Source organism: Morus notabilis, unplaced genomic scaffold (genome assembly GCF_000414095.1).
Source record: "Morus notabilis unplaced genomic scaffold, ASM41409v2 Scaffold201, whole genome shotgun sequence".
Lineage (NCBI taxonomy): Eukaryota > Viridiplantae > Streptophyta > Magnoliopsida > Rosales > Moraceae > Morus > Morus notabilis.
Window position 1 is genome coordinate 108766 of NW_010357101.1, and position 19936 is coordinate 128701.

The 19936-nt window shown below is 39.5% G+C and overlaps 2 protein-coding genes across 9 annotated transcripts in view; both read left to right on the forward strand.

Moving 5' to 3' along the window:
- Positions 1–2098: 2098 nt before the first annotated feature.
- Positions 2099–11506, forward strand: LOC21402590. Of its 8 annotated transcripts, none has more exons than XM_024165015.1 (15): positions 2099–2367; positions 2625–2710; positions 3037–3123; positions 3713–4006; positions 4091–4417; positions 4514–4810; positions 5272–5357; positions 5484–5578; positions 5661–5960; positions 6175–6672; positions 6848–7616; positions 7758–7988; positions 8099–8223; positions 8824–9215; positions 10288–11506. In XM_024165015.1, the coding sequence occupies exons 2-15, from the start codon at positions 2639–2641 to the stop codon at positions 11374–11376; spliced, it is 4662 nt and encodes a 1553-aa protein (XP_024020783.1). In that variant the 5' UTR covers positions 2099–2367; positions 2625–2638; the 3' UTR covers positions 11377–11506. The 8 variants fall into 8 exon arrangements, with proteins under 8 accessions (XP_024020783.1, XP_024020778.1, XP_024020767.1 ...); XM_024165010.1 differs by having other exon boundaries at positions 3713–3824; positions 3900–4417; XM_024164999.1 differs by having other exon boundaries at positions 3713–4417.
- Positions 11507–18504: 6998 nt separating this feature from the next.
- Positions 18505–19936, forward strand: part of LOC112091421 — a 5868-nt gene continuing 4436 nt past the window's right edge. Inside the window, exons 1-3 of the mRNA XM_024165066.1 lie at positions 18505–18637; positions 18970–19105; positions 19672–19800. Coding sequence (XP_024020834.1) covers positions 18601–18637; positions 18970–19105; positions 19672–19800 — 302 coding nt within the window. The 5' untranslated portion in view covers positions 18505–18600. The remainder of the gene's footprint in view (positions 18638–18969; positions 19106–19671; positions 19801–19936) is intronic.

Below are 19936 nucleotides of genomic sequence, written 5' to 3' on the forward strand. Positions count from 1 at the left end.
AGAAAATGAAAACACCTTTTTTTCGTTTTCTGATTTTCACAAAAAGACAAAAACGTTTTTGGTTTTGTTTTTTAAAAAAAATTGCACCAAACACGTTTTTAACACCCGTTTTCATTTTTTTATTTTGAAAATCATGAAAAACGAAAACGAAAACGCAAACAAACAAGCCCATAGAATTCACGCCCAAAAAGAAAAATGAAAGAGCAAAACAAGGTTAAAGGAAAAGAAAAACACGATAGTGAAAAAACAAGAATGAGATAAAAAGCAGCAGAGTCAGAGTGAATACCTGAATTAACCTCGAGGGAGGAGAGGATAAAAATTCTAAAAAGCTCTTTCTTCTTTCTTTGTGTTTGCTCTCTCTCTCTCTCTCTCTCTTATAAGAAAGAAGTTAATGAAATGGAAAAAAAAAAAAAGCTCAAAAGCAAAGAGAAGAGAATTAGAGAAGAGAAACGGTCATTTGAGAAATGAAAGAAGAGAAAGAGAATCTTATTTGCATGTGTGTGTGTCTGGATGCAATATATAGCCACATACGTGTGTGCGACTGAGGAGAAGAAGACGTTCATCTTCTCCAGCGAAGCCAATATCACTATGAGAGAGAGAGAGAGAAACTGGCTTAGACAGACAAGAGTAAGAGAGTGAGAGAGAGAAACAAAAGTGGTTAGTTGGGGCGTTTTGTTCTCATCCTTTTCTCCCTCCCAATTTGCCAATTCAATTACAAACTCTCCTTTTCTGCTCAATTTTCGTGATATTTTTCCTTTTGGATTTCCACATTTTTCCCTTGTATGGTTGATCATTTCCTTCCTTTTTGACCCTTCTCTCTCTCTTCTTTCTCATCTGTCATTTCTCCTCTCTCTGGGTTGGATTGGAGCAACCAAACTATAACGTCTTTTTCTCTCTCTCTCTCTCTCTTTTTTTTTCTCTCTCTCTCTCTCTCTCTCTCTATACGTATATACCTGTGTTCTTCAATGCTACCTGGTGACGCTGCACGTGCTTCTCCCCCCCTTTCTCCTTTCTTGTTTTTTATTTTTTATTTTTCTATTTTTTCTCTTTTATAAGAGAAATTGAATTTAATTTTAGTTTTTATTTTTATTTTCTTAATTATAATTTCCTTTTCTCATTATCACACTTTTCTTTTTCTTGTAGTACTTTTTTTAAAAAATATTTTTCTTTTCCTTTTTAAGTCAGTTTTCACTGTTTGACACGTAGATTCCGCTATTTCATTTTCTGTTTTAATAATAATATATCATTTTAGTGAGTCTATATATCAAATAGTGAATATAGAGAGTGACAAAAAGAGTGATGCTAGCATTTTATCTATTATAATATTTTAATTCTAATATTATTATATATTATAGTGTATTACACACGACTACATAATGTATTATTTATATATAATATAATAATATTAATCATTATAATAACATTATTATATTTTATATCATAATTATATAATATATTATATAATAATAATAATAATAATAATTCTATCAGAAATTCATCAACAAAAATAGAATTCAAATTATAAATATAATAAAGTGATAAAAAAAAAACGAGATTCATTTTTTGAAATAGAAAGAAAGGGACAAACGTCCCAGGAACACAAAACAAAATAAATTGCAATTAGTATTTGAATATAATATATTTGCGTGGGAAGGACCTAAGAAATTTTGGTGATACTGAGAGGGAATTTTGTAACATTATATTGTTGATTTGTTAAATGTGAAATGTGAGGGTGAGGCACACCGCACACTGTCCACGCGCGCGTTGTTTCTCGTTTTCAATTATAAATTATGGATCATGGGCCCTCAACCATGGGTCTTAATGGGCTAGAGCAACCTGGGCCGCGCCATGGCCCACGCCTGTTCATAGCATGTGGTGGCCGACTCGCACGTGTGATCGGCTCTCAGCCTCCGCCTGTGCCTCGTGTGCATTGCAACCCCCTCCGCGCAGCTTTCGCGACAACCTTAAGAAATAAAACAAAATAAAAATAATTTAAAAATAAAAGCAGCCCCTTTGGGTTTGAAAGGGAAAAAAAAATTCCACATAAATTAGAATAATTTTAGAATAAAGTTTTTTAATATCCCCAAATCTACAAAATTTTACTCATTTACTCCATTTCCTTTTTTCTCGCTGTTATGTTAGGACAATCTAGACCTTTTATTTTTATTTATAAAATTTAGGAGTTTAGGATATTAATTCTAATACATATTAATCGAAGAGGAGGAGAAGGCAAAGCTCTGGGTATGGATGAATTGGATTTGATTGCAAATAGTTTGTCTCAATCTCAGTCTCAGATCACAAACACACACACAACCACTCTGTGACAAAACAAACAAACAAACAAACAAACAGTTTTTTTTCTAAGAGGTATCGTATTGCTAATATTTACTATTGTTGTTCAATCTTCTCCATTTTCCTTTTCTTTTCTATTGATATATCTGTACTTACAGATGGAAAGGAATTAATTAATTTGTTTGTATGGGATTGGTTTGTAATGGGAGATGATAATGATCCTCTGTGGTGTATCACATAGAGACGGTCGTGTGGTTGTCTTCTTCTTTGTCTCTCGCTTTCTCTAATTGAGAATAGATTCTATTGGTATTTATTGTATTCAATTAATTTAGGGTTTCTGATCGCGATGATACCCAAGCGCAAGGAACGACTTCTCCACAACCTCTACGAAGCCACTCAGATGCTTATGGAACCGAAGGCATGTAATTGATTTTTTTTTTTTTTTTTTTTTAGGGTTTTTCCCCCTTTTACCTTTCATTGCTCCCTCCGATGTACCTCTTTCTTTTTCTTTTAATTATATCGTACTCGTACTATTTCACCTTCATCTCTTGGTGCCTGCAAATTAATTAGGGCTTCTTCTTTTCCTTGATTAAATTAAATTAAAAATTTTGATCTGATTATTTCTGGGTTTAGGTACTATGATGCTAAGCATAAGCATATTAATAAAATAAAAATGGTTTAGAATTGATGAATAATGGAACTGTCTGTGATTAATGTCTGAATTTTGATGTGCAAACGTTTTAGATCACACCAGTCCTGAGAGGGAGTTATAGCATGCAAGGTCCATTCGACGACACTGATCATGATGATCATCATTCTCACAACAACACGGTGAGATAACCTAACACGGTAATTTACACTCTTCTTCCATGTTCGTATTCTATTCTTTTTCTTCTTCATTGATTTCCCAGGGCTTATGCTTTTTTATTATGGTACGTGGGATGGGATATAGGAAATGGAATTTCTTCTAGTTATCTGATAAATTCCATGTCAAACGGCGAGGAGTAAAATAGGGATGAGAGCATTAGTCGATTGGATTTTAAGACTCATGTCTAATTTGTAGGAGACCATTTAGGAGGGGAGTGATTAAGTTAGGGCTTTGTAATCCTCCTCAAACAACTCTAACTTTCATCTTTCCAAAGTTGGAAAGATCGAAAGACGGAATTCTCTATCGTACCAAATACAGCCTTAAGGTAGTAGGTACTATGCAAGCGATGACTAGACTTCTAGCTTGCTATATGGCAGTGGTGGGAGATGTATTCTTTTACCTTTTTTCCCCCCTTGGCACATATGTACTTGCTACTTGCTAAGTTTGATTGATTTGCGTGCTTATCTTTTACAATTGTTCATTATTCTTTTTAATTCTTTTTAATTTTTTTAAATTCATTCAATTCTTAATTTGTACTTTTGGGTTTGTTAGGTGTCATCTCGATCTGAAAACAAATTTAGTAAATATTACATGAATCATAAAGTTCGTATGAGAGGCGAATCTGGGGCTTGTTGTAACGTGTGCGCTGCTCCCTGTTCATCGTGTATGCATCTTAACCACGATCTCATGGCATCAAAGACTGATGAATTTTCTGATGAAACTTGTCGGGTAAATGCAGCTAGTCAATACTCTGTCAATGGGGCCCGTGATACTTCGTCTTCTTTTAAGAGCAAGCGACGCGAAAGTTTACAGAATACAGCCAGTGAAACAAGTAACATAATGAGTGTTAGTTCCAATCATGATTCTCTATCTGAAAATGCAGATAGCAAAGCTTCCTTAAGATCTTCTAATGATGCTTTAGATATGCAGCTGCTACCCTTGTCGTCTGGTGGAACTACGGGAGAGGTTGGACCTTCCCCTAAACCACTCTGTAATTTGTATCAAGGAGGTTCCCCTAATAAGCACGAGGATTCCAAAGTTTTAGAAGTCCATGATGATGACATTTCATGTGTTAGTAGAGCCAATGATGCGAATGTTGCAGTCGGCAATAGTAGCAGGAATATAGACAGAACAAATATGTCATGTAGTTCAGCTTCAGTTAGCAGTTTAGGTCCAGAAGAGTCCAGAAAAGGACATGAATCAATAGCACGTGATATGCCTTCAAAGGATGCAGATGCTAGTAGTAGCTCACCTAAGGTGCAAAGTTCATACCTACATCCTTAAAGTGGTAAATTTGCTCTTTTAATGCAAGTTTTACTGACTTTGAAGAGGATTGGTCTTTTTTATATTCAGGAAAAACTGTTTGAAAGCTCTCCTGAACAAATTGGTGCCTCGTCAAAAGAAGTGGCAGCTGTTGATGGTGCTTCTTGCCAGAAATCTATTGCGTGTACTTCTGATGTGCCCATGAAATTTTCACCAAAGCTAGAAGCAGAGGTCAATAATGATGGTCAGGGATCAACTGGTGGCACTCCGAAATGTTTTGGTCAAGCTGAGCAAGACGAGAAGTCAAGTAAGTTTGACGTACGAGAACCTCCTTCGCAATCCATGTCTGGGGATGAAAGTGATGAATCAGACATTGTGGAACATGATGTAAGTAGTGGCGCTTTACTATTTTATGAAGATATCGCAATTGCATTTCTTTTTCAGCTCAATTTTCTTTTTTGTTTATTTTCGTTGCACTTTTGTTCTTGTTGTTGATGTTGTGTGGGTATGCGTGTGCATGAGTGTTTTCTATATATTTTGTCTTCTAAGTGTCTCGATAGGTTCCAGCCTGAAAATTTTTAACAAGTCATGATTTTCTTGAATACACGTTCAGTAGAGGCACGTATATGATACAGTTCGTGTGAGAACAACACATGGAGTATGAACTGTGAACTTGTGATTCTACAAGTTGATAGAGGAAAATTGTTTGATTGGCGTGTCTCACTGGTTTGGTTTGGTCCACTCCATAATATGGGTTTCATAGAGTAGTTCCACCATTATATTGATTTTTATATGGGTTTCATAGAGTAGTTTCAAACTAATTATACTGGTTTCCTTTCATGAGGCAGGTTAAAGTGTGTGATATTTGTGGGGATGCTGGTCGTGAGGATATGCTTGCTACATGTAGCAGGTGCAGTGACGGTGCAGAACATACGTAAGTTTAAACTAAACCGTCTTTCATCCATATCTTTTGTTGGCAGTTTTTATTAGTCACTTGTTTTCCACGATAATTCCTTTTGAAGATGAGCTTTTAAACATTATCATTCCTTGCTATTATTAGCTATTGCATGCGGAAGATGCTAAGGAAGGTTCCTGGACGTAACTGGATGTGCGAGGAATGCAAGTTTGCTGAAGAAATCAATACCCAAAAGCAAGGTAATTCCAGAATAGTGGATTTAGCATGCTTTTCTTTAGAGGAATACACTCTTACTGATGTCAATTTGGATGTGAAATTCAGAAAAGGAGGGAAAAAGTACGAGTAAAGCCAGTTTAAGCACGCAATTATCCTCCAAGAGACTCGCAGAAAATATAGAAGCGGCTCCTGTTGCAAAAAGGCAGTCTCTTGAAACAAGTATAGGATCACCAAAGTCATCCAGTCCTATCAGAATGGCTGCACTATCGCGTGAGTCACCATTCAAGAACTTAGATAAGGAGAGGTCAAGGCCAGCACAGCCAATATCTGTAGGCAACCAATCAACAAATGAAATGATGGAAACTGCACGCTCCCCTGTAGCCGGTCCTCGGCTTCATAACAAAGGTGGATATATAGCCTTTCGCAGTTTGTACTCGTTTATTTATTTATTTATTTTAAATCTCTGTTATTATGTTAATTTCTTCTCCTTTCCGTCACTTTTATGGAGATGGGTTCAAGTTACTCTTATTCGTTATATTGTTCTGTGGGTACTTTTTTTTTCCCTGTTGCGTCTCCTCATTCCCTCTTGGGGATAATTGTCATTGTTTTCTGTGTGCAGGAACACTGTTCAAGTCAAATTCCTTTAGCGCCACAAATTCTAAACCAAAAGTTAAACTTGTAGATGAAGTTGTTCCTCAAAAGCAAAACGGAGGTAAAGAGTATACATCTCTTGACAGGAAGGATAAGTCTGCGCGAATAATAGGAAAATCCATGTCTTTTAAATCTGCAAACTCAGGTCGGTCGAGTTCCTCCGATTCAAAAGTTAAAATGCTTTCGCCTAGGTTGGCCCTCGCTATTGATACAAAAGGATCAAAACAAGCGAAAGAACGGATGGCATTTGAGAGGAAAAGTTTGTCTAGGCTAGATCGCCCCCCAATTAATTCAACAACTAGTTCTTCTGTTTCGACGCCTAAGGCTGACCAAACATCTCGTGTTGAATCCAGTTCGTTTGTAAGCAACAACCGAGAATTAAAGGTTCAATCTGAAGGAAAATCTAGCACATCAAAATCAACTGTGAACCTATCTCGTAAACCTGTCGAAATTCCCATTACTGCAGGTATGACATGATCTCCGAGGATGGCGGGAGCTGTGAAGTTCTATTTGTTGTCTTCAAGTTCACCGTTCTACCTATGTGTTTTTATATAGTTAAGAGTTAAATTGCTACTTTTCTATATTTTAATTTTGCCTAAATGAAGACTTGTGATGTTCGTATTTGTATTTGCATATTGCAGCTGGCGTTTCATCGGCTAGTGGAATGTGTAACACTGCTATTGAGCATAAGTCAAATCCTGCTGTCTTTAAAGATGAAGCCTTATCTACTGATTCTTTCACTACCGAGAAACCATCTAATAATATTGATGGAACTATGCAAGATGGGACTCGATGGCAAGAAATAATGCATCAGACTGAGAAAATGAAGGAGTGCTCTTCTCGCTCAAGGCCAACTGTTACAACTAGTTCTAGAAGTACATTCTGTCAAAAATGTAAAGAAATCGGCCACTCTGCTGACTTTTGCACGATCAGCAGTTCAGAGACATCTGGTATTGATGCATCTGCTGCTAGAGGTTCTAGGGAGGAGACACACAGAGGCAGTAAATTGAAAGATGCGATTCATGCAGCTTTGCTGAGAAAACCTGAAATACAGAGGAAGAAAAGAGCACTTGATCAGTCTGATGAGTTTTCCACATCAAGCAGAGACTTGAGTTCAGAAATAACTTGCCTAGACCAAGCTTCAAATAAGTCAAAAATTATTTCGCCTTCTGAAGTCACACATGAAGAGCCGCAATCCACCTTGGACTCCATGCATACAACCATCAACAACACAATGCAACATACTGCATTCACCACCAATGCTAAGTTTTCTTCAAAAACGGGGGACTTAGATGCATTAGTTTCTTCCACTGTAAAACCTGTGGTGAAAGATCTCATAAATCATGCTTTGGCCACATCACCTCAACTTTTGAAGATGTCAGCCATTCCGGAATACGAATACATCTGGCGGTAGGGTTCTCCTTGTTGCTTTTTAGTAGTGCCTTTGTTCCTTGCTCTGTACTTGTGGACTAATTTGTTTCCTCGCTGTCCATATGTTGCATTTAGATGATGTCTTCCTGAATCCTGATAATTTTTATCGTGTACATGCAGGGGTACTTTTGAAGTCCATAGAAGTGGCAGCTTTTTCGATTTATGTGCAGGGATTCAGGCGCATCTATCAACTTGTGCATCACCAAGAGTTCCTGAAGTGGTGTGCAAATTTCCACACAAACTTTCCCTGATCGAAGTACCTCGCTTGAGTGCATGGCCCACACAGTTTTGTGACGGTGGTGCCAAAGAAGATAACATCGCTCTTTACTTCTTTGCTAAAGATCTTGAGAGGTATGTGCGTGTCCTTACTTGTCTTGGTATAAAAACTTATCGTCTTTTCATGTTTATTTCTTATTGTTCCTTATTTTGATCTATAAATTTAATTGCTGCACGTGGTACAGTTATGAGAGAAATTATAAGAGCTTGTTGGATGGTATGATCAAGAATGATTTAGCTCTCAAAGGAAATATTGAGGGTGTTGAACTTCTTATATTCCCTTCCAATCAGCTTCCAGAGAATTCCCAGCGTAAGGACACATTCGAGGCTCTGTTGTGTTATCTCTTAAATGTACTATAGCAACTCATGGATTCATACGGATGCATAAATGCATGTATCATGTTTGTAAATATTCGTAAAATAGAAAATATATTGATATAATTCTGACCTATACTTGTGTGCATATATTCATGTATGTGTGTATGAGAATGCAATTCTCAATGTGCTTCAATTTGTTAAAACGTATTTGTCATAACTTAATGTAATGTTACATTCTTTCCAAATATCAATGCATCTTGGGCCTACGTGATTGTGACTGTAGTGGCAGTGAGATCGGTTGCTGGAGGCAAAGGCAGAGATTAATACTTTGCTTATTGTCACAATTACTGAGATTAACTACATTATTTCTTCGTCATTTATGTTGGGGAATATCTTATCTTAGATTATTGGGTAGATTGCACAACGAGGCTATCTTTTTAGTCGTCCTTCTAGGCTTCCTATGCTTCAATATAGAACAATGGTAGTACTTTTTTTCTGGTGTAGCCTTGCTTATGGCTGAACCAATTTATGCAAATTAATAGTGATTCTGATATTGTTTCATTAGCTAAAACTTGTTTGCTGCTATCGACAGGTTGGAATATGTTGTTCTTCTTATGGGGTGTGTTCAGAGCGAGGAGGACACATTGTTCTGATTCATTCAAGAAGTTGCATATTCCCAGTAACATTATGACGTCTGTGGACAAGAATGCCTCTAATACTGTCATGACGTCGGAAAACCTGTGTTCAGCCAAGTGTTTGGACACAGAGTCTCATGATGAAAGATCATGTAATGCAATTGTAGCTCCGAGTGCAGATGATCAGAAATTTGACGGAATAAGTGGAGATTGCAATGACCAAAAACTTTCTGAATCATTGCGTCCTGGTTTAACAGCAAACTCAGCGTGGCATGATAGTAGTTGCAACTCCAAATGCACAAGCGACATGAGCTTATCTGAAAAGATGAGATGCACTAGCCCCTCTTTGGTAAGTTTCCTTCCAATGTAGAGGATTTTGGAGTCCTCTATTGTATTGTTTTTCCCCACTTTTTCTTTAATAAAAATTTTTTATCTCGTTTTTTTTTTTTTTTTTTTTTTTTTTTTTTTTTTTTGCCCTTGATGCCATTGCAAATTTACACTACTTGATAGAGATGAAATTAAAATGTCTGGTTATTCCTACGAAAAGGAAATAATTGTGTTGTTTGGTATTTGCGGATGTCATTGTAGGTATGCGTGCTTTATATTCTTCACGTGCTCTCTTCTTATGTTATGTTTTCTGCTCTTCTACTACTTGCTTATGTTGGGGTTCAAAGTATGGGGCTTACTTAGGATATTGTTTTCAACGGTGAAACTTTATTAGAGTGAAGATTTTGCCTTCTGTTCCAACCTAGCCTAGCTGTAGATTGTTTTTGGCATAGTTGAAAGACGGCAATGATCTTTTCCATGATCTAGGCCATTGACTAGTAATTTTTTCGTCATTAGATTGAAGTTTATTTACTTCCATTTGTGCTATCACATCTGTGTTATCAGATGTGACACTAATTTAATTGGTGGTTGTTTTTGCTGGTAGACTGTTAAACCATAGACTGGAGAACGCCCTTCTGTACGAAAGAAGGTTGTATGTTGTTTGCCTTTGGATCTATACCTTCCCACGACGTTATAATGTACTGTCAAATGTCAATCCCCACACACTTGATTTCCATAGTCACATTCTTGACCCACAGTCATTGAGCTTAGGGGTTAATGAAGCTTCTTAAACCATTCTAACCTCGGTTAGTTATGGGTTTTCTGGTAGTCTGTAGCTCGCTGAATTAAAACATGAACTTACAGGGTAAAGCTAATTGATTTTTTTTGTTGGCTGAAAAAAAAATGTAATTCTTGTTTTATTTATTTTATTTATTAACACCATTGATATATGTACAAGTATGAACCATATGTAGACGTATGAAGTCAGGGTTAATGTTTGCGCACAAATGAGTGGTTTTTGCCCCCTAATTTTGCCCTATTTTTCTTGGCTATGAAATCTAGTATTGATTGTGTGTTTGTGTTTCTTTCTGCAGCAAGAAAAGAGTCCCCCAGTGCACGGGCTGCCTGCAGAGCTGAATTCATCTTCAGAATCTGCTGGAGCAAACAGCGATATAGGTGAGAAGAGGCAATTGCATTACGATACCTCTATAGGTAGGAAAGATCTTTCGTCCTTGAAGGTTCTTCCATATTCCAGTGAAGATTTGGATGTCAGAGGAATAGTTTCTGAAGAGAAAATTATTGATGCACGAGTCGGTGTCACTGAAAGTGTCACTGAAAGTTTCACTGAAAGTTTCAGAGATAATAGGGCTTCGGATGAAAATGACAAAAGCAGGGATCAATATAAACATGAGAGGGATTTGAACCCCGGAGGGATTGAGCGTTGTCAGTCTACCGAGAGGAAACGACCCCACATAGCACTTTCGAATGGAGACTCTCCAGCCTCAAATGTGATAGCTCGGAACATTCCATGGAATGGACTTAATAATATGGTAGTAGATGGACAAAATGTTGGAAAGAAGCAGAAGATTGGTCAGGGTGACATGTATGGAGGTAGCAGCTACAATTGTAGAACTTCTCTTGGTGGCATTGAACCGAAACAAACGGATGTGAGTCCGTGCTTGACGGTTGAGGAGAAGATATGTTTCAAAGCGTGCGAAGAGAAAGTTATTCTAGAGGACTTAGGAACCACCGCCGAAAGGCGCTTCTTTCCTGTTGATTCTCGTCAAGGTAACATTAGCTCTACACCACCGTGGAAAACCTTGCCTGCTGGAGGAGTAGATGACGACCGGCTTCTTGATGGGTCTCCAAATCTGGAACTTGCCTTAGGGGCAGAGACTAAGAAACAACAAAGTAAGGGAATCCTGCCTTTCCTTGTTGGGTTAGCGGACAAGAAAAATAACCAGGAGAAGCCTCTAGATAAAGCAGTAGATGATAAACAGGATGATGATGATGATTCCGCTTCCCTTTCACTCTCACTTTCGTTCCCGCCATTCCCGGGAAACGATGAACCCGTTAAACCTGCTTTGAAATCGGAGCAGCTCCGGCCAGAAAGGCACCGTGTGAATACGTCACTCCTCCTTTTTGGGAGCTTGTCAGACAAATATAGGGAGGACCAAACTTAAAAACTCGTGCTTTGCTTTATTATGTACATTGCCATGCTTCACATGATGACCTTTGTCTTGGGCGTTTATAGGAGGTCCCAGTTTCCATCTGTTCATATCCCATACAAAATTTACTAATAATTTTTCTTTACATCTACTTTTTGTTTCTTCTTTCTTTTTTCTTTTTATAATCGTAGGTTTTTTTTTTTTTTTGGGAGTGCATTGTCACGACTGTTTGTATATAAAGAGAATGAAAGCCGGCATAATTTCCAAAGGAGGGCACTCACATTTTGTTTTAAATCTTGTTTCGTTTGTTTCACTAGTAAGTGCTGGCTTTCCATGCCTTTTTATAATTTCCCTTCACTGATTTTTACCGTTGTCCCTTGAATAATTAAAAACAGCCAACGAATGAGATATTGCAATTCACATTTTCCCTTTAAGTATTGATTCAAGTTTTTTATTTACTTTGCACTTAATATTGTACCATACTTGTTAGAGCCCGAGTCCCTCCCATCAAATTCGTGTACTCTAGGAGGAGCAAAGGGGGAATATCTAATTCTCAGGAGGAGATGTTGTAAGTGGGGGTAGTGGTTGACGTGGCATTTTTATTGGGTTTCGCGCTGGGGTCAAGCCTTCTGTTAGGATTTAGTTATGTATGAAGAATACCATGAGTGATAAATGGCTATACAGGAGAGCTCATAGAGAGAAGGGAGGGTATTGTATTTGAGATCTGAGTTTGAGTCTGGGAGGCAGAGGAACCTCAAATTCCTCCTATATGTATTTTTCTTTCTTGTCAATTCTAATTATGTTCAATTTCCATAAAGAAAACTACCCAGAAGTTCATGGGGTTCTATCACTGGTATCAGAGCCACTGATCCCATGGCCACTACTCACCATGATCCGCGCGTTGCAAATCGAGTAGCCATGGTGGAGCAACGGATAGAAGATGTACACGACACGCTTTAGATAGTAGGAGCCATAGCTAACCGAGTTCCCCAGCTGCAAGAAGATGTTACTCGGCTAGACACCAGAGTTGGAGAGATGCAAGGATCGGTGCTAAGAATTGAGGAGATGTTGCAGAGGCAGGCTCGGCTTTTTGATAGGCTGCATCCAGAGAGGGAACCGGCAAGGGGACGGGCGGTTCCTCGAGAAGGCTCACTGGTCTGACAAGGGGAAGGAGTGAGAGTACAGCGCCAAGTCTCACTGGGACGACAAAGGGGACACGGAGATTTTCGTGGGAAGAAACTGGAGCTCCCAGTCTTCCATGGTGAAGATCCGTATGGCTGGGTGTTCAGAGCCGAGCGCTACTTCACCGTGAACGACATAGAGGACAAGGAACGGATCTTGGCGGCCTCCGTTTGCATGGAAGGAAGGGCTCTAGGGTGGTTCTAGTGGGTTGATGCTCAGGACCCTTTTGCCAGTTCGAGAGAACTCCGGACGACCATCATCCAACGTTTTAGCCGCGCTCGGGAAGGAGACTTGACGGAGAGGTTGATGGCACTCAGACAGACCAGAGGAGTGGCAGACTACCGAGACACCTTTGAGGCACTAGCTGCCTCCATGAGAGGCGTGCCCGAGCCCATTTCCAAAGGGCCTTTCTGAATGGGCTACGGGAAGACACACTGGCTGAGGTAAAGATGCATCGGCCCGTTAACTTGTTAGAGTCAATGGACTTGGCCCAACAGGTAGAGGACCGTTTGGAGGGTGTGGACCGAGTCAGGAAGAACAAGGTGGGGCGGGTCTCCAGACCCGAGTATTCAGGTCGACCCGGCACAAGCCTTTACCCCCAATTTAACACTCCCGATGTAAGAGACAGCTCCCTTCAATCCCAATTAGGTCGAGACCCCAATGGCCATTAGAAGGGGCTCATAGCAGCGACCTCAAAATCTAAGCCCCCTACCAGCGGTGAGTCCGGATTCTAACATTTGACCTTTGACGAAGTACAGCAGCGCAAAGCTCGCGGACTTTGTTTCAGGTGTGACGAGAAGTATAGCCCGGGGCACCGCTGCAAGAATCGATCATTGCAGGTGTTGATGTTGGCAAACGAAGATTCGGAGGATGAGTGTAAAGAGGAGACGGCCACGGATGAGGGGATGCACGACCCTGGGAGCTCGACGGCTCTGTCACTCAACTCCTTCAACGGTTGCTCTTTGGCAAAGACGTTGAAGGTCAAAAGAACGATTAACGAGAGGGAGGTCATCATCCTCGTCGACAGCGGAGCGTCCCACATCTTTATCTCTTCTGCATTGGTGAACAAATTGAGCTTATCCTGAGACTTGACTGTCCGACACAAGATTCAGGTAGGAAATGGGATGATCTTGAAACAAGAAGGGGTATGCCGGTCGGTGCATGTGCTGATCTAGGGGCACCGAGTGATTGAAAATTTTTTCCCTTTCGAGTTGGGAAACGTGGATTTGGTGCTTAGAGTTACGTGGCTCAAAACGTTAGGGCAGTTACGAGCCGACTGGACTTGTTTCACACTGAAGTTCTTGGCAGGAAATCAATGGGTATGCGTGCAGGGTGATCCCGCGTTATGTTGTACTAAGGTTAGTGTATGCTCTATTTTTCGTTCTTTACTGTGCGAGCATTCCGGGGTGTTACTCGAGATTGGGGTGGCAGCTACCGAGGAACATGGCCCCTTGGCTGCCGTGACACGACATGAGTTAGCTGAACTTTTGTACCAATTCAAGTTAGTTTTTAAACTGGCTGAGGGACTTCCTCCGCTCCGCACTCGTGAACATCATATCATTTTACGAGAAGGGGTTTCTCCTCCTAACATCAGGCCCTATAGATTCTCCCATATCCAGAAGGCAGAGATAGAGCGTCTAGTCGGTGAGATGTTAGCTTCAGGAATAATCCGACCGAGTACCAGCTCGTTTCCAAGCCTTGTTTTGCTAGTCAAAAAGAAGGATGGCAGTTGGCGGTTTTGCGTGGATTATCAAGCGGTAAACCAGTTAACGATCTCGGATAAGTTTCCCATCCTTATAATTGATGAGTTGATAGATGAACTACAGGGGGCCAGTATATTTTCCAAGCTTGACCTCCGTTCGGGGTACCACCAAATTCGTGTGCGGGAGGAAGACGTGGAGAAAACAGCTTTTCGAACCCATGAAGGGCACTACAAGTTCCTCTTCATGCCCTTCGGGCTCATTAACGCCCCCGCCACCTTTCAATCCTTAATGAACACGGTATTCTTACCTTTTCTGTGTAAATTTGTGTTAGTTTTCTTTGACGATATTTTAATTTACAGCCGATCGAGGGCAGAGCATATTCGGCACTTGGAGTTGGTCCTGCAGACGTTGCACCAGGAATAGTTGTATGCCAATCAAAAGAAATGTATCTTTGGCGGTGAGCTGGTGGACTACCTCGGCCACATCATTTCAAATGAGGGGATTGCTGTTGACCCTTCGAAAGTGCAAGCCATCACTTCCTGGCCCACCCCACGATTGGTAAGGGAGCTCCGGGGATTTCTCGGCTTGACCGACTATTACCGTTGATTTGTGGAAGGATACGGTGTGCTCACTCGACCCTTGACTGACTTACTTAAGAAATGAGCATAGCGGTGGTCCCAACTAGCCGATGATGCATTTCAAAAACTGAAGGTTTTGATGGCATAACTTCTAGTTCTTGCCTTGCCCGATTTGGGAAAGCTTTTGTCTTAGAAACTAATGCCTCCAAAAACTGATGCCTCTGGCCTATTTTAGCATGGGACTTTCTCTGGCTGCACGTTGGAAGTCTGTTTATGAGAAGGAACTGCTGGCCATTATTCTCACAGTTCAAAAGTGGCGGCACTACCTCCTAGGATGCCATTTTGTCATCCACACCGACCAGCAGAGCCTCCGTCACCTCATGGACCAGCGAGTGTTGGCACCCGATCAACTCCAGTTGGTAACCAAACTCTTCAGATATGACTTTGAGATCCAATACAAGCCCGGAGCTGCCAATCGAGTGGCTGATGCTTTGTCCCGGAGAGAAGAGCATGACGTCGCCACCTTCACCGCAAGTTCTATTCCCCAGCAACTTGACCTTGACGCCCTTCGCCAGGAACAATCCGGGGATTCCCACTGTGCAGCAGTGATGCCCAACATACAAGCTGATGCAGGGTCGGTTCCTGGCTACAGCATCCAAAACGGGTTGCTCCTGTTTAAAACTCATTTAGTTATTCAGGCTTAATCTCCGTGGGTGCTGAGCCTCCTTCACGAGTTCCATAACTCGGTCATTGGTGGACATTCCGTCTTTCTTCGCACCTACAAGCGTTTGGCAACGGTAGTTTTTTGGAAGGGCATGCAAAAGGTAATTCGGGAGTATGTGGCACGCTGTGACACGTGCCAGCAATGCAAAACTGACGCTCTCTCTCCAGCATGACTGCTAACTCCCATGCCGGTGTCACAACGTGTCTGGGAAGACATCTTCATGAATTTTATTAGTGGCTTGCCAAAGTCTAAGGGGACTGACACCATCCTTGTCGTGGTGGATCGTTTGTCCAAGTATGCTCACTTCTGCTCCCTTGCCCACCCATTCACCGTCAAACAGGTTGCCAAGATTTTCGTCAAGGAAATCATCCGCCTACATGAAGTGCCCAAGTCTATTGTGAGTGACCGCGACCCGCTGTTCATGAGCCTTTTCTGGATGGAAATATTCAAGCTGCAGGGCACCAAATTGCCTACTAGTTCCGCTTATCACCCGCAATCTGATGGACAAACGGAAGTCACTAATCGCTGCCTTGAGACATACTTACGGTACTTCGCTAATGACAAACCCTGGCAATGACAGGCTTTTCTACCCTGGGCCGAATATTAGTTTAATACCAATTATAGTTCCTCAACGAAGTACACCCCGTTCTTCATAGTTTATGGAAGGCATCTGCCTACCTTGCACCGCTACTAGGAGGGCTCCGCAGTAGTGCAATGGGTCGAGGAACAGCTGCGGATGCGGAATCAGACGCTTGACCTTTTGAAGGAACACCTCATGTTGGCACGGCAGCGGATGAAGAAATTTACAGATCTTCATCGCCGGGACGTCACTTTCACCATTGGAGATCAGGTGTTGTTACAGTTACGCCCTTACTTCATGAAGTCCTTAGCCCGTAGAGCTAATGAGAAACTTAGTCCACATTACTATGGCCCATTTGAAGTTGTGGATCAGATTGGCCCCGTTGCTTATCGCCTTAAGCTTCCTCCAACAACGAAGATCCATCATGTCTTTCACGTTTCTCAACTGAAGCCGTATCGGGGGCTTGCGGTATCTGACCAACCGTTCCCCCCTAACTTGTCGGACGAGTTGGAATTGGTGGTTCAACTGTCGGCCGTACTGGATTCCCGAGCTCGATCGGTGGGTGGCAAACAGGTACCCGAGGTGTTAATTCAATGGGAAAGTCTGCCGAGCTGGGATGCCACATGAGAGCCCGTTTTCACCATTCAAACCCAATTTCCCAACTTCAACCTTGGGGACAAAGTTGGTCTTGAAGTGGGGGGGAATATCTAATTCTCATGAGGAGACGTTGTAAGTGGGGATAGTGGCTGACCCGGCATTTCTATTGGGCTTCGCGCTGGGGTCAGGCCTTCTGTTAGGAATTGGTTATGCATGGAGAATACCATGAGTGATAAATGGCTATATAGGAGAGCTCGTACAGAGAAGAAAGGGTATTGTATTTGAGAGTTGAGTTTGAGTCTAGAAGGCAGAGCAACCTCGAATTCTTCTTATCTGTTTTTTTCTTTCTTGTCAATTCCAATTATGTTCAATTTCAATAAAGAAAACTATCATGAAGTTCGTGAAGTTCTGCAGTACTTAAATTAAATGAAAGTGAAGCATTGCACTTATTTTCTTTACTAACTAAATGAAACTGAAGGATGTGAATGATTGATATGCAATTTGAAAAATGTTAGGACTAAGTGGTGTAAACAATATCTAAAATATACGAATTTTGTCAGATTGTTCAAATTTAGCTATTGCTTCGTAATTTTGATTGGGAATTTAAAGATGATTAGACAGTAATAATCATCTGATAAAGCGAAAATATTTATGGTGGGACAGACATTTTTACTCCACTGATAGAGCAAGTAAAAATGCCTCTTTAACTTGATAATTAGTGGTGAAAAATAATGGTTTATTATTGATATAGCGTATGAGATTTGGCCCCTATTTATCAACTATTTTCTCTTCTGTACTCTTCAACCTTTTCTTTTTTTTTTTTTTTTTCAAACACCAATTAAATTCTTTTTTTTTTTTTTAAATTCTCATTAAAATTTTCTGCACCTTCTTCTATCACTACAACTATCATCATCCTTTCGCTAATGAAAAATAATCTCCAAGCTACTAATGATTACACATTCTATTAGAGGATGGAACTATTGTTATTGGGTTAGAGCTTCATATCATGATTTGTTGGGTTTCATGACCATTTTTTTCGAATAAGAAGGTGGGTCTCATTGTAACTCAAAAAATTCATTAACACTCTCCAATCTTATACTAATTAAAGGGACAAACATCTTCTTGACCGTGAGATTTTGATCTAATATATATTTTTTTTTTCTTTTCTTTTATCGTAATAGTATTCGTACTATATTATTTCAAAATATTGCAGTGTTTTTTAATATTCGTACACCATAGAATTTAAATACAACGTCTAGAATCAATACAATACATATTATTATTCAATATGAAATGAATTATGTATCATACCATATTGTATAATTTAACTTAAAAGCACAGTATCAGCAAACTTATCAAGTACTTAAAAAATATCAAAATCATGATTAAGACTAGGTTAAACTGTACATTAAATTTCATTTTTGTCCCTGATTTTTAAAATGTCCTATAATGAGTTTTCAATTTATTAAATTGTCTCAAAATATTCCTTAGAGCGTGAGCATTATATGTAATTTAGTGAGATTTAATTTTGTAATCTTTAACGGAAACAACTTTCTAGAACGTAACTAATGTCTTTTCTGTTGAGATTTTTAACAGTTGTAAGGACGAAAAGATTAGTTTGAAACAATTTGATATATTAAGGACTCATACTGAGATATTTTTTAAGGACTCATCCTGAGATATTTTAAAAGATATGGAGCAAAATGATATTTAACTTATAGTTTAGGGACTAAAAATATTTTTAAGAAAAAGTAATAAATGGGTCTCTTTTGTTTGTTTCTACTTCGTAAATTGCTCCAGTTTCCCTTCTCGTCTTCGTCTCTCATTTTAGATCTCCTTCTTCTGGTAAATTGCTTCGTCAACCATTCCATTCTAATGGCGACCTGCTTTGCTCCTCCTTTGTCCTTCTCTGGTAAACTTCTTCCTCTCGCTCTTTCATTGTTTATTTAAATTTCCTTTTGCTCATTATTTTTTCATTTCTTCCTGAGAAGCTCGTGATTCGACACCAGATCATAGAATTCATTAGAGAAACTTTACGCATGCCAATTTGAATTTGTAGGTTTTGCAATTGAAGAAAATTAATAACAATATGGAAAAGGACGAGGTTGTTCTTACTCTCAATTTAGGATTTGGAAAACAGGATTGTTGTATTATTCTATGATAAATTTCTTAATTTCAATACTGTTTTGATTTGATATTTACTTATTTAAATATGTATATATGTGTTTGTGTGTGTGTGTATAGGCGGATCTCAGCTGAAAAGGCGTGAGCTTTGTTCAGGCAAGTCGAATGCATTGGTGAAAACCCCAAAGCTCGCAATTCAAAGGAAATCGAGTCAATTGAAAACCACCCGCACTTTCTCAGTTCGTGCAGAATACCGGTAAGTCATTCTGGTTAAACGACATAATTTTCTATGCTATGAAAGCTTGCTGTTGTCGTTTTTGGGGATAAGAAACACGGATGAATAATATATGATGCCACACTGCAGAATAATAAGGAATTAAACTGGCTCTAAAATTGCAAAAAAAAAAAAATATATATATATATATATATATTATTTATGCTTTGAGGGTGAGGCCTTTATAGTATGGATTTTTTTTAGGAACAAAAAAAAAAAAAAGAAGAAGCATGTTGCTTTTTTATGGTTGGTTGAAGAAAATTGTTTCCGTTTCTTAACCAAAAGGGCGAAAAACAGTCAAATGGCTATTTGCCTTCATTTCAGATTATGACTATTAGTAATGGTTTCCCTTATTATTGACTATGCTATTGCATTTGCTTAATGTTATTGCAACACACAACATGTTACACTGCTCTCTACTACTTTGTAAAATATTAAATAATGCAAAAAAATAAAATAACAAAAAAACTTGCAAATGATTTTCTTTGTAAAATATTAAAACACTGCTCTCTACTAATAGGTTTCTTCTTTATTTTAATTATCTGCAGTGATGGTAATAGAGGAGGAGGTGGCGATTTCTTTGCTGGTTTTATTCTTGGAGGCGCTGTTTTTGGGACTTTAGCTTACATATTTGCTCCTCAGGTGATTCCATATACCACTTCACGCTATGAAATTTAGTTCCCTCTTCATCGGATTTCAATAAAAAGTATAACCCACAACTTTAACAACTATGCTTGTGAATGGTGATCTAGCAAAACTTTACATACAGAGGATATATGCATCCCACACAATTTAGTAAACATCTTACTTTTG